This window comes from Apis cerana, linkage group LG12 (genome assembly GCF_029169275.1).
Source record: "Apis cerana isolate GH-2021 linkage group LG12, AcerK_1.0, whole genome shotgun sequence".
In the NCBI taxonomy this organism is placed as follows: Eukaryota; Metazoa; Arthropoda; class Insecta; order Hymenoptera; family Apidae; genus Apis; species Apis cerana.
Window position 1 is genome coordinate 8,873,842 of NC_083863.1, and position 13,002 is coordinate 8,886,843.

General features: G+C 37.1%; 2 protein-coding genes and 1 long non-coding RNA gene across 6 annotated transcripts in view; 1 reads left to right on the top strand and 2 right to left on the bottom strand.

Annotated features, from left to right (window-relative positions):
* Positions 1–327: 327 nt before the first annotated feature.
* On the bottom strand, positions 328–4,361 carry LOC107998372 (tubulin alpha-1 chain). The gene is made up of 4 exons (XM_017057619.3): positions 4,185–4,361; positions 2,367–2,635; positions 1,643–1,865; positions 328–1,515 (listed from the first exon to the last, which is right to left on the bottom strand). Exons 2-4 carry the CDS (start codon positions 2,367–2,369, stop codon positions 389–391), a joined length of 1,353 nt encoding a protein of 450 aa, XP_016913108.1. The 5' UTR covers positions 2,370–2,635; positions 4,185–4,361; the 3' UTR covers positions 328–388.
* LOC107998373 (uncharacterized) lies at positions 2,631–5,477 on the top strand. 2 transcript variants are annotated; one of them, XR_001766173.3, is made up of 4 exons: positions 2,631–3,038; positions 3,271–3,460; positions 3,679–3,768; positions 4,021–5,477. It is a non-coding gene; the product is annotated as an uncharacterized LOC107998373 (long non-coding RNA). The 2 variants fall into 2 exon arrangements; XR_009832198.1 differs by having other exon boundaries at positions 3,271–3,768.
* LOC107998371 (protein tolkin) overlaps positions 5,393–13,002 on the bottom strand; it is a 51,297-nt gene continuing 43,687 nt past the window's right edge. For all 3 annotated transcript variants that reach the window (XM_017057617.3, XM_017057616.3, XM_062083074.1), the window contains 10 exons: positions 12,816–12,994; positions 11,155–11,385; positions 10,821–11,045; positions 9,969–10,436; positions 9,532–9,654; positions 9,084–9,402; positions 8,686–8,977; positions 8,378–8,591; positions 7,821–8,071; positions 5,393–7,749 (listed from right to left, as the gene is read on the bottom strand). In XM_017057617.3, coding sequence (XP_016913106.1) covers positions 7,579–7,749; positions 7,821–8,071; positions 8,378–8,591; positions 8,686–8,977; positions 9,084–9,402; positions 9,532–9,654; positions 9,969–10,436; positions 10,821–11,045; positions 11,155–11,385; positions 12,816–12,994 — 2,473 coding nt within the window. In that variant the 3' untranslated portion in view covers positions 5,393–7,578. The remainder of the gene's footprint in view (positions 7,750–7,820; positions 8,072–8,377; positions 8,592–8,685; positions 8,978–9,083; positions 9,403–9,531; positions 9,655–9,968; positions 10,437–10,820; positions 11,046–11,154; positions 11,386–12,815; positions 12,995–13,002) is intronic.

Below are 13,002 nucleotides of genomic sequence, written 5' to 3' on the forward strand. Positions count from 1 at the left end.
CATAAACATATGAATTCGTATTACACTTTGAACATAAAAAATTGAAACTTTTATAATCCTTTGCTAATTGATTTATACTACTAACATAGAAAAAGCGATAAAGAATCTTATCGAATATTATTTACTACTATACTGTATCAAAGTAGTATTAAGTCTTGAGTACTTTAGTTAAAATCGATTTTTAAATTTTGCTAAAAAATAGAATAGAATCTATCTAATTCTTTTAACTTTCATTTAAATGAATTATTAAATTCTAATTGTTTATAAAAATAATTAAACAATTGAGGAAAATATATAAAGGACAGGTAAGATACATGAAAATAACAATTGCAAATCAATTCGTTTATTTCGAATTGTATGTCATTGAAAAAACTCAATGAGAGACAGTTTAATATTCTTCAGCTCCCTCTCCCTCACCTTCTGCGGAATCCATACCAACCTCTTCATAATCCTTCTCTAAAGCAGCAAGATCTTCACGTGCTTCGGAGAACTCACCTTCCTCCATACCCTCACCGACGTACCAGTGTACAAATGCTCTCTTAGCGTACATTAAATCGAATTTATGGTCAAGTCTGGCCCAAGCTTCTGCGATAGCAGTAGTATTGGATAACATGCAAACAGCTCGTTGTACTTTAGCAAGATCACCACCTGGTACAACAGTAGGTGGTTGATAATTAATGCCAACTTTGAATCCGGTTGGACACCAATCGACAAATTGAATGGTGCGCTTAGTCTTGATAGTTGCAATGGCTGCATTAACATCCTTAGGTACAACATCTCCTCTGTACAGCATACAACACGCCATGTATTTTCCATGACGAGGATCGCATTTTACCATCTGATTAGCCGGTTCGAAGCAAGCATTCGTGATTTCCGCTACAGAAAGTTGTTCGTGATACGCTTTTTCAGCGGAAATGACTGGCGCATAGGTAACCAATGGGAAGTGAATTCTTGGATAAGGTACTAAATTAGTTTGGAATTCCGTCAGATCAACGTTAAGGGCGCCATCGAAACGAAGTGAGGCAGTGATCGAAGAAACAATTTGACCAATCAGTCGGTTCAAGTTTGTATACGTCGGTCTTTCGATGTCCAAGTTACGGCGACAAATATCATAAATAGCCTCATTGTCGACCATAAATGCACAATCGGAATGTTCTAAAGTAGTATGGGTGGTGAGAATTGAGTTATAAGGTTCGACCACAGCAGTGGAAACTTGTGGTGCTGGATAAATTGCAAATTCCAATTTTGACTTCTTTCCATAATCCACAGACAGACGTTCCATCAACAGAGATGTGAAACCAGAGCCAGTGCCACCTCCAAAGGAATGGAAGATGAGGAAACCTTGGAGTCCGGTACATTGATCTGCAAGTTTACGAATACGATCCAAGACAAGATCAACAATTTCCTTGCCAATTGTGTAATGACCACGGGCATAATTGTTTGCTGCATCCTCTTTGCCTGTGATCAGTTGTTCTGGATGGAAGAGTTGACGATAAGTGCCTGTGCGAACCTCGTCTGCAAAACGAAATTAAAAATAAAATAATTATTTATATTATAAATAAAATAATAATTTAATATTTCATTTATTTATAATATGTATAATATATAATATATAAACCATGAATAGAAAATAATTACATACCGACTACTGTAGGCTCTAAGTCGATGAAAACCGCTCTGGGAACGTGTTTTCCGGCACCTGTTTCACTGAAGAAAGTATTGAAACTATCATCTCCTCCTCCAATGGTTTTGTCTGATGGCATCTGACCATCAGGTTGGATGCCATGTTCCAGACAATATAATTCCCAACAGGCATTACCAATTTGGACTCCAGCCTGGCCAACGTGGATTGAGATACATTCACGCTAAAAAATATAAATAAATTATAAACTAACAGTTAATATTTTTTTTGTCAATAGAAAAATTAAAAAAAATTTTTTTAATAAATCTTTTATTAAAAATATTTTATTTTATATCATAAAATACATTGCATTTAACTTCAATAAATGCACATTTAAAATGGTTTTATATAGAAAATATTTGACAGCCATCATTCGCGAAGTATCGATCGCGTAGCCTAAAACGACGCGTATTTTCCCTGCCAATCAATAGACGCAAAACAATGAAATTGCGTTAAAGCGATTCATTTTCTTAAACGAATTTTATAAAACATATTATTTAATCAATTTTATTAAGAATATTACCCAATATAAACGATTTAACCATTTTAATGGTATCTAGTTGCTAAATATGAGTCATAACGGAAAGGGCGGAGCCGGCCGGTGCAATGGTTGCAACCAAAATATCCAGAAATAACACTTCTGATTATATCCTATAAATTTACTTTCTCGATAATATTTACTTACCATTTTGAAGTCTAGGGATGTGGTTTACGTTCTTGTAGAGAGTGAGTAGTCGATAGTTAAAGCAAGTAATGGAACTTCTGCTATCAACCACACACAACGCACAGTCGAACACCAAACGATTAATGCGCGAGAGACGCTTGCAACCGGATCTTATACCCCTGACTATCGACTCTTTTGGCGCACTATCATTGGTTGCTGATGACCTCATCCCGAACTCTGATTGGTCGACAAGAGACCGCAGAACGCCACGGCGTCTTCACGCATGTTTCCTACACACAAGATATAGTATCCTTCTGTCATGCGACATTTATTTTATTGATTTTACGAATTTCGATGGGCGCAGCAAGAAAATTGATATATAATAACTTTTGTTCATTGACTTTATGACAATTGATTCCCAATAAATTATGTGAATTATGACAAGTATGGAAATGTAACTGTTTCTAATTTATTCAAGCGTGAATTGAATTATCGTTCAACGGAATAAAGTTAAAAAGGATTTTATTATTTTTGAATATTTTAAAGAATTGTTTTACGTTAGTGTCTTATGTTAGTAGTTTTATGTTATAATTCGTTTTTAAAAATAATAGGATTTATGAATGAAATTCATTTTTAAAATGATATTTTTAAGAAGATACACGTCTTTTCCATTCATTACACACATGTATGCATGTACGTAAAATGAGAATGTAATTAAAATATTACCGTTAGTTTCGTCTTCATTAAAAATAAATATCAGAATATTTTAGATTAAAATATATTAAATGTTATATTACAATTATAATTATAATTATTATAATCATAGTCATACATATAATTTTTCAGGAATTTATATTCATAAAATTTTTATGAATTCTAACAATGCGTTTTACAAGGATTTTTTTTATGATATTGTTTTTTTCAGAAATAATTGCATTTAAATAATCTCATCAATGTCTATTGTCTGAAAGATTATATTGGAAACATAATTTTTATTACACGTTGCAAACATAACACAGTTACAAATTAAATTTCTTCCATCATAATATTTCACGAAGAGATTGTCATCGAAATTTCACATTGCATATGAGAAGATGTACAAGAGAAAGTTCAGTGTAAGTAGTACTTATTCCACTTTTTTAACACAAAAACTGTAAATTATTTTTCTTTTATATATATATATATATATCATTAAAAAAATTTTGAAGCGTATGAAAAATAAAACGAATATGACATTTATATAAAGTTATAACAGTTAATTTTGCTTTTACTTGCAATGTTTTTAAACATTGCCCGACGGAGAAATGCAAAACAACGGTATATTTATTCTTAGTTGCAAAACTACAACGGGATATGGGCGTTGAACTTGTCCATTGGTTAAGAATAGACATTGCGTCGCAGAATTTCTATTCGGGAGTTACCTGTAAGTCTAGATCTTAGAATTGTGAAATTATAAGCAAACGAGAAGATCTTGTTTCTCGTTGAAAAATATCTATTATCATTCTATGAAAGTCAATCATCAATCATATTTATTTCATAATAAAATTGTTAAAATATCAAAGATAAAAATTATCTTTTTTTAATTATCATCTAACAATATTGATTAAATCTTTAAACATCTAAGATCCAATTTTGTTATCAATTATTTAAAACTTAAATTTCTTTTTTTTTATAGGAAAAGAAAAATATTGATTATCAATATAATTACGTAAATGGCCATTCTCCATTTCTGAGAAGAAATCAATATCTTCATAAGAATCAATGAACATTGCTAAAAATTTTCACAATATGGCAAAAGTTCGTTAATACGATATTATGCATCGATCGTGACTACATAACTGTTTTTTTCATCTTCTGAATTATACGAACACGCTCTGTTGGTTCCTTTATATGCAGAAGCGCTAAGGAAAGATGAGAGGCCTGGTGAGAGAGCGCCTATGCCACTCGACCGTTCACTTTTTCTAAAATTGGTCACAGACAGCCGGATCTTGCCTAAGGAAAACAGTAAATTGCGACGATCCTCTCTTCTGGAAGAGATGTGCAGGGTGGGGCACAGTAAATTGCCAGAGAAAATAAATAACTCATCCATATGATATGCTCGCAAAAACAATTTCGTTGTCCTCGAGAGAATTCAAAAATTATTTGATCATTAATTATTTGGTGTGAAAAAAAATAGTTATTTTCGAATCAGTGTGGTCAGAATAATTTTTTAAATTAATTTTTTTAGGTTATAATACTTGGACAGTCTAAAAACACGTAATAATTATATGTTCAATAAAATGCAAAGTTTATTCGTATTTGTTAGAATAAGTTAGAAAGTTGTTGGACAAGTTTTATTCTCAATAACTTTATACCAGAAAGAATGTTCAAAAGAGAATTTGGAAAGAGTGTTAACTTATTCGATAAATATCGATAAATTATTATTAATTTTTTCTTGATATTATTTTATCATATGATTCAGGGTTTACAGTAACTAAGAATAAATATTATTCTTAGCTGCGATCATGAAAACTGATCTTCAATATTAACATAATCGATATCGGTATTACTGGGTACCGGACGATGATGTAACAGATCGACCACGCGCTTATTGTCCTTGCATTTGTAGTAATCCTGTTCTCCAAATATAGTTAGCCAATGTTCCAACGTTTATTATATTTGTACTTCATATTTATTCACATACATAATTGATTGAATAATAATTGAATAAAATTGAAAAAGGAGATAAAATTTTAATTTCAAGAATATTATTCAATTATCAAAAAACATTGAAATACTTACCTAAGATAATTTACATTCAATATTACATTCGATATTCGGTATTAATAATCAAAGTTATTATATTTACCAATGATTGATTCTCAACTCGTGACATTTAATAACATTTAATAATTTCTTTTTTATTTTCTGCTTCTCATTAGAATATTCCTTCTATAATATGATGATGATACAAATGACGACATCAAGGATGGATATCTACAAGGATATCTAAAAGGAAACTAATTTAGGCTAAGGATTATTTTTTAATAGAATAAACACTTGTATTAGTTGTATATACTTGCTTAGATAATATATAGAGTGCCTATAACGTGTATTTCTGAGAACAAATAAATCACATATAATTTACAAAAAGGAACTTGACGCGGCGCTTAATATTGCTCTTATCGTCGGATAATGACAAGGTATTTATTATCCTATATAGGCATACGAATTTTTCATTCACTTTTTTTCTTTTCAAAGGATCAACATTATGAACGTGTACGTGTACATCTGCAAAAGAAACTTCAAATTCATCGTATTTCTTTTTAATTAATTTCAATTAATATAGGCTCTATTCATTGTTATCGAACAATAGAAAAAGAAGATAAGAATATATCATTATATCATCTTTCTTTTTAATTTTCCGTATACCATCGAGAAAATTATACACCGGGCAGTGAAATACGTAGAAAAATTGGCAAAAATTTTGAAAATTTAATAATAATATCGTTCCTTATTCTTGAACAATATTTTTAGCTATTAAAGATTAATCTTTTACATGTTATTTTTTTCTTAAACAGTGTACAAAGAATAACGTTTCATGCCAGAAACACGAGTATTTCGATAGGATACGTCTTCGATCTTAAATTTAATCTTTCTCATCGTTTATCTGCAAGTTTAATACGAAGTGTCCAAAATATCGCAACTCCAGAGTATTATTATCTACGATAAATTTATTAAAGATTTCTATTTGCTCTAGCTGAACTTTCACGGTGTACCAATAATTTGTATCGAATACTATTGTCTAGTTTATGTCAATTCAACGTATGCCTAACAATACGTCAATTTGGAATTATTTCATTCCTCAACAAATTCATAAACACCTAATTATTCGAAATATTTTTAAATATTTATCGTTCTGAGACGCACAGACGAAAGTACAGAGCCTGAGAACCATCAAAAATCCATGAATTCACACGATAGCGAGACATTTCATTTTTTTTTCTTTTTTTTCGTCGTCGATCCTATGACTACGATATAAAACGGCACGACGTCTACATCTAAAAACTTTTATCTATGTACAATAAACGCTTGGCGAGATCCTCGTGAAAAGGAACGTCGATCGAAATCGGTCGTCGTTCGAGGTTCGCCGTAAGACTTCTATCGCTGATTTTTTTTTCAGGATCGATCAGCGCTATAACTAAAATTTACATCTAGATTATTTCAAGTTGTTTGCACGAGTTGTCGTTTGGAAGGTTTCCATCAAATAGGTTCGAGCGAAATATTTCTCGTCATTTTTTTCCTTTCTCCATTCATCTTTAAAACACGACTCTCGTTTTCGTCTCACATTCCTGTATGGCGACATTAAAACTATTCGTTCACGTATACGGTTTGAAAGAAACGTTTCGAAAAGTATCATAAACGTCCATAAAAGAAAAAGAAAAGAAAAGAAAAAGAAAAGAAAAAGAAGAGAAGAAAAGACAAGATTGGAAAGAATTAGATTATGGAGAAAAAAGTGATCGAATCATTTGTTACAGGGCAGTGTTTGAAAGAATAATGTCGAGTATGGAATTATTTTTATTCCTTTTTTTATTCTTCTTTATGCCTTCTTATCGCATCGATATCGATTACTCGAAATAATTCCGTAACACCGATGAGACGATGTTCGATCAAATATCAGAAAATCACTTTTGTCAACACAAAAGGTGTGTTGATTCGCCATTCCTCTTTAAATCATCGTCGTTTCTCACTGGATTCGAAATTCGAATAATAGTTAACAGTGTAACGCGCTCTCTACCTACAAACGTACAATGGCACGATTGGCCTGAACCTAGGCCGAATTTCAGGATCGTAAATCGCTAATCCAAATGGTTAAGCCGTTATCTAACGTCATCGCTGACGGAATAAATTATCCTTGACACGAGAGAGAGACACTCGGATTAACTCACGAGGGGAAACGCCTTTATTCACCCGTTTTAATCGTTGAATATAAATCTTCCAAGTCCAATGGATCGATATTTTAATCATTCGATTCATTTCACCTTGTTCGAATGCGTAATTCGTGAATGGAACAAGATTCGCGGCCTCGACGATCGAGCAAGATTCACATTTGCCATGGGCTATGTCCTGGATTCCGATTGAAATGTTTTTCTACGAGTAATCCGGAGATTTACTCGTCGCCTTGATCGTTATTCCGCAACAGCGAACCAATGTGGAATCCGTAGCCTACTCGATTGGCGAGGCCTGTCACGGATCAGAGAGTCTCCTCGTCCGCGTCTTCATCCTCCGAACCTCCGTAATTCTCGCCGCTATCCTGACGGTCGACAGCGACGAACAACGCCATGAACCCTTTATTCGATATCGTGTCGTCCGTTCTGAACCTTACTAGCAGCGCCTCGTTTATCGAAATAAAGTCGGTGGTATTCTGGAAAAAGGTAACCTAACGTAAGAACACGAGCACGCTTAATTTCGTACACCTCGTGTCACCAAACTTACGCTATTTCCACAGAATCGTCCATAGAGGAGGCCAGACGTGTCCAGGCCGGAATACACCTCGACGAAATCGTAATTGCAATCGCTCTCCGATTCTAGTTGGAACGTGACGAACGTCAGATGCACGTTTTTACCCGGTGGCGCCTCGATTGCCCAATCGCAATCGGTCCTGTGGTCGTAATTGTGGACACCGTACCTCGCATGGGAGTACAAATGCCTGACTTCGTTCGTTGCCACCAGATGGCCACCGCAAGCTGCGCACGAGAAGATCGAGCTAGTGAAATTGTGCAAAATATCGCAGCGAAAGAAAATATCTCTTCATACATGTATCGATGTAAAATTATTTCCATGTAAATGAAAACAAAATAATCAAATCGTGTAATAATATTTTCTGGAATATTCTCAGGTATAATTCAGCAAGATGGTCGAGAAAAATCGTGAACATAGCACGGAAGAGTTGGTGCTTTAGAAAGAATTATGGCACAAATATCGGAGAATAGCTCCTTCGACGACAAATTTATACATTGGATTACTTCAATTTAAATTGATAGGTGTTTTACCCGTGCTATGAGTTGCAAAGAAACCTTTCCTCTGGACGGAAGCATCGCTCTTAAATACCATGTACATTTGATTCCCAGTTGCCAAGATTGGATGGGGCTCTTTGGTACCGCAGAATTTGCCGAGAACGTGACTATCCGGCGAATCGCCATCGTAAATCGCGATGTGGTCATAATTGCATTCTTGATGGGATTCCATCTCGAAAACTTTGAAAACCTGAGAGAATTTTAAACGCGTTGAATCGTGTTAGATTGAAATAATACAAATATATTTATAAATATCCGTTAAAAAGAAATATAAAGACACTAACTAATTTAATACGATGGCCCGGCTTGGTAACAAAATGCCAGACGCAATCTTTCAGGCCAGGATAATAATCCGGATAGTTTGGCGATGTTATAGTACCCATAGGTGCGGCGATTTCGTACTTGCAACCGCCTTCCTTACAATCGTGTCCATTTTCGTGAAGCGTAAATCCGTTATGACACGAGCATTGATAAGAGCCTATTGTGTTTCTGCACTCGTGTTGACAACCGCCATTGTTTGTCGCACACTCGTCCATGTCGGTGAAGAATACTGCAGCAAAACCAGTTTTCTGGATACTGCAATTACACACGGTATGAAATGTATAGAAGGTCGTCTCGTAAAAAGATATTCTAGAAAAAAGATATTTTAAGAAATTGCTGAAACATTTATTTGTCGCGTTACCTGTTATCAGACGTGAAGGTTACTCTCATGGAGTTGCCCTCCGAGGTAATAAGCGATGGTAACCTCGAGCCGCAGAAAACTCCGTGTTTTCTCAAAATATCGTCTCCAAGTTTGCTGCTCACTTCCACGGAATCGTATTCGCATTCCTGTTGACGAGCATTGGTACCTTCGAGATCGAAATGGGTGAAATTGAGCGTGATACGGTATTGGGGCGGAGCTATGATCTCCCAGACACAATCCTTGTTTCCTGGATAAGTTACCGGAAACGAGGGACTCGTGATAGTTCCGTTGCTGTCCTCGAACACTCCGCCACAGGCGTCTGATAAACGTAACGCGCACCACGTGTTAATCGACAGAGATACATCGAAATCCTAATCTATCGTCAGTGAAATATTTCTAAAGTAAACTGGAACAATTGGAAAGAAGAAATTGTCGTAACGTAAATTACCTTCGCAATGTTTTCCATCGGAATGTAATTCGTAGCCAGGTTTACAGGAACATTCGAATCCGCCCAAAGTGTTGATGCAATTGTGTTCACAACCGTGATCGATCAACACGCACTCGTCGAATTCTAAAAAAAAAAAATACATTGAAACTCCGCTTCCACTTTTGATCAAACTTCGAATCAATCGCTACTCCCATTAAAGAGTAATTAAAATTCTAATTTATATAATTTTTCCAATTTATCTAAAAAAAAAAAAAGAAATCTTCTTTATCTCTTACTTTTTTCAATTCGCATTGCGACGAATCTCTTTCCGTTAAAATTCTACCATCACGGCAAAATTTCAGCAAGAAAGATTATTATACGAGGATAATGCAAAAGGGACGAGGCGAAATCCAATCGAGAGGCATTGAGGCTCGATCGAACGTGAAACTGGATCTTACCTTTCATGAACGTGGCCGAGAATCCAGCCTTTTGCACAGACCCATCGCTAACAAACTTCACCAGAAGTTTGTTGCCCGTGGACTTGATGTCCGGAGGTATCTTGTAACCGCAGTAAACCCCGATCAATGGCGAATCCGCGTTATGACCGTCCCGCACCTCCACGTAGTCGTACACGCAATTGTCGTGATTCTCGATCTCGAACGATTGAAACTTCAACGCCACTTGGAAGTTTTGGGGCACCGACAATTTCCAGACGCACTCCTTGCTCGATTGATAACCGTCCGGGTAGTTGGGCGACTCCAAATGGCCGGTGTCCTCCAGCTCGATTTCACCACCGCAAACAGCCTCGTAGGACGCCGCGAAACCACGATGCCCCGACTGATAGTTGGACGTCACGTATGTGACCAGCATTCGACTTCCGGTCGAGACCACAGGCTCGTGGATTTTACCGCTTCCGCAGTATCGACCTGCGTTTCAAACTTTCGTAAGTTTAAACTGGGACGATTATTCCACACTTTTTCCTTTTCTCCTTTTATTTCTTTACGAGAATAATCGCATAGGATAATTCGAATCCTACGACACGCATCGACAAACTAGACTCTTCTATAAATTTTTGCCTCCAGCGATTATTATTCCTAACGGTTTAAAAAACTCATTCTCCGATCGTTGATTGCCAGAGCGAAAGAGAACAAGTATAGAGGTGAATATATTCGCAAACAGGATTTCGTGTGGAAATAAAGCATTTTCTTCGCCGCGGTGAATGCAATATTCGTGATACATGTATACGACACAGTCAGCCCGGGGATAAGTATAAATTTCTCCCCGTGTTTCTTGTCGCGATTTTTACTTACCCAACACGTTACTTTTGTACCAATATCCGTCTCTAATCTCGAGATAGTCGCTGCGACAAAAATTGCTTTTAAATATATCCAATGACGTAATGTTGAGGACTATTCGTTCGCCATGCGTGGCCGTGATCCTCCATTCGCATCTCTCGCCCTCGGATGGCGGCGAGCTGTTCGGATGAGTCGGAGATCCGAAACTTCCGCTGTTTTCTTGAAACGTTCTGCCACACTCTGTGGAGAAATCGAAAATCTCTGGTATAAAATCAACCAAAAATTTTGTCTGAATAAAACGACGTAAGGGAAAATAAGCGAATTACGTATCGTAACGAAACGAACTTACTGTAACATTTGTAAAGAAGATTCGTCTGAGCGATGTCCCCTTCGCTGAGTCGAAGTCTCTGGCCAATCTCGGGCCGCTTTTTCCCGTGAACTTCCATCGGCAAGATCGTATCTAAATACGTCCCCCTTGAAAACGTGTTTTTCGCGTAGTGCATGATGGAGTCGTAATCGTAGGGCAAACCGAGGGAATTCACCTCGTCCTCGGTCAATTTGTTGAAATTGTACTCCTGGCCTGTGGAATTAAAATTCGATCGAACAATTACGTCCAATTGAAACAGATAATAACGAACCTCGAGCACCTCGATCAATCATTCGCGTATGATCACCACTTCCCAATGCAAACGTTCGACTTTGTCGCGATTCAAATTGACCAGCTCGAGTCGACAAACATTCCACGTTTACGAACATCGAGATCTCGCGTCAGTTAATTCTATATATATATACAGAAACTTGACGTGTCATCGAAGAAACAAAACCGATACTCGATTCCATCCCAGCTGCTGTCTAACCGTTTCTCGACATTGTCAACCATTTCCGCTGCACGGTGTGCCCTACCTCGTCGTCATACGACCGTGTTTATTCGATCGTTCAACGTTCGGTGTTCGATCATCAGTGATGGGATCGAGTGCATCAAGTCGTACGTTCAAAAATCCCTATATTTTAAAGAAACGTTACTTTGAAATTAACCTCTTTCGGAAAGAGAAACGAGTTTGTTAAAAATCAATGAAAACCTTGCGATCGATCGAACTCGATCCCATCGCTGTTCTCGACAAAACGCGGGGAACAAGATCCGTCGAGTGATTTTATCGCGGTGGATAAGCGTGGCTCAAGGTGTAATTTCAACGGGGTAAACAGATGGTGCTCGGTAATTAAACAGCTCGTTACCATTCGCGTTATGAGTATCCATTAATCGGGATGCGATCGGTGTACGCAGCCAGGGGGATTGTCACGCACAGCGTAAATATTAGAATACCGCCGCCCCCTCTCCCCGATTAGTTGTCATCGCTAATGATTGGTGAGATTTGCATGCCATCCAAATTGGCCCATTAATCTGAAACGGATACACCTATTCGCCGCGAAGGCAAACGCTTCCCCGGCATCGAAGGACCATGGTGTTGGGGGTCGTTCTCACGTTCGCCAAACATCCTCGTTCTCGCGAAACGATCCCGTTCTTCGATGTGTCGATCGAATTATTCGCACATATCCCTCGTGATTTGCCGCGTTATTCGTCCAAGATGGGATAACGAAGAGGTGATCGCGAATCGACACCGCTTTTACGCCACGACCCATTGGGAATTAATGCCGTTTAAATTATTTGCGACCGTTGCGGTCTCACCATGGTGAATAAATGAATTAATTTGCACAGCTAATAAATTTGTATCCGTGTATATCGTAAACATCGAAAGGGGCTCGCTAATTGGCACTGCTTTTACGCTGCGATTCCATCTATTAGGTGGCAGGGAATTAATTCGAATTAATATCACTTCATTAAATTATTTATCATTCGATCCTTCGCAATAACGGATTAATCTCGTGACGTAAAATTTACAACCGTTCGTTATCGTTCGCCAAATCGAATCCCGAGGAAAGATACGATAGATAGAATATTTCGTTTTCGTAAATTTATTGCATGGAAGAACGGAGATGGAAAGTTTCGCTTACCGGACATGATATTGTCACGGATAATTTGCACGTGGCGATCGCGATCGGGTCTGGTATGCTCGTGCCAAAAACCAACTACGTGCCCCAACTCGTGGACGACTATTCCAAACTTGTCGCAATTCTTCCCGATACTTATCGCCTGTGGCCCGTTTCCTCTCTTCCCGACGAACGAGCAGCATCTGTGGTT

Excerpts from the sequence above, each read along its gene's own strand:
- LOC107998372 (XM_017057619.3), bottom strand. Across the intron at positions 1,516-1,642 it reads CTTAGAGCCTACAGTAGTCG|ACGAGGTTCGCACAGGCACT; the intron begins GTATGTAATTAT and ends TTCGTTTTGCAG.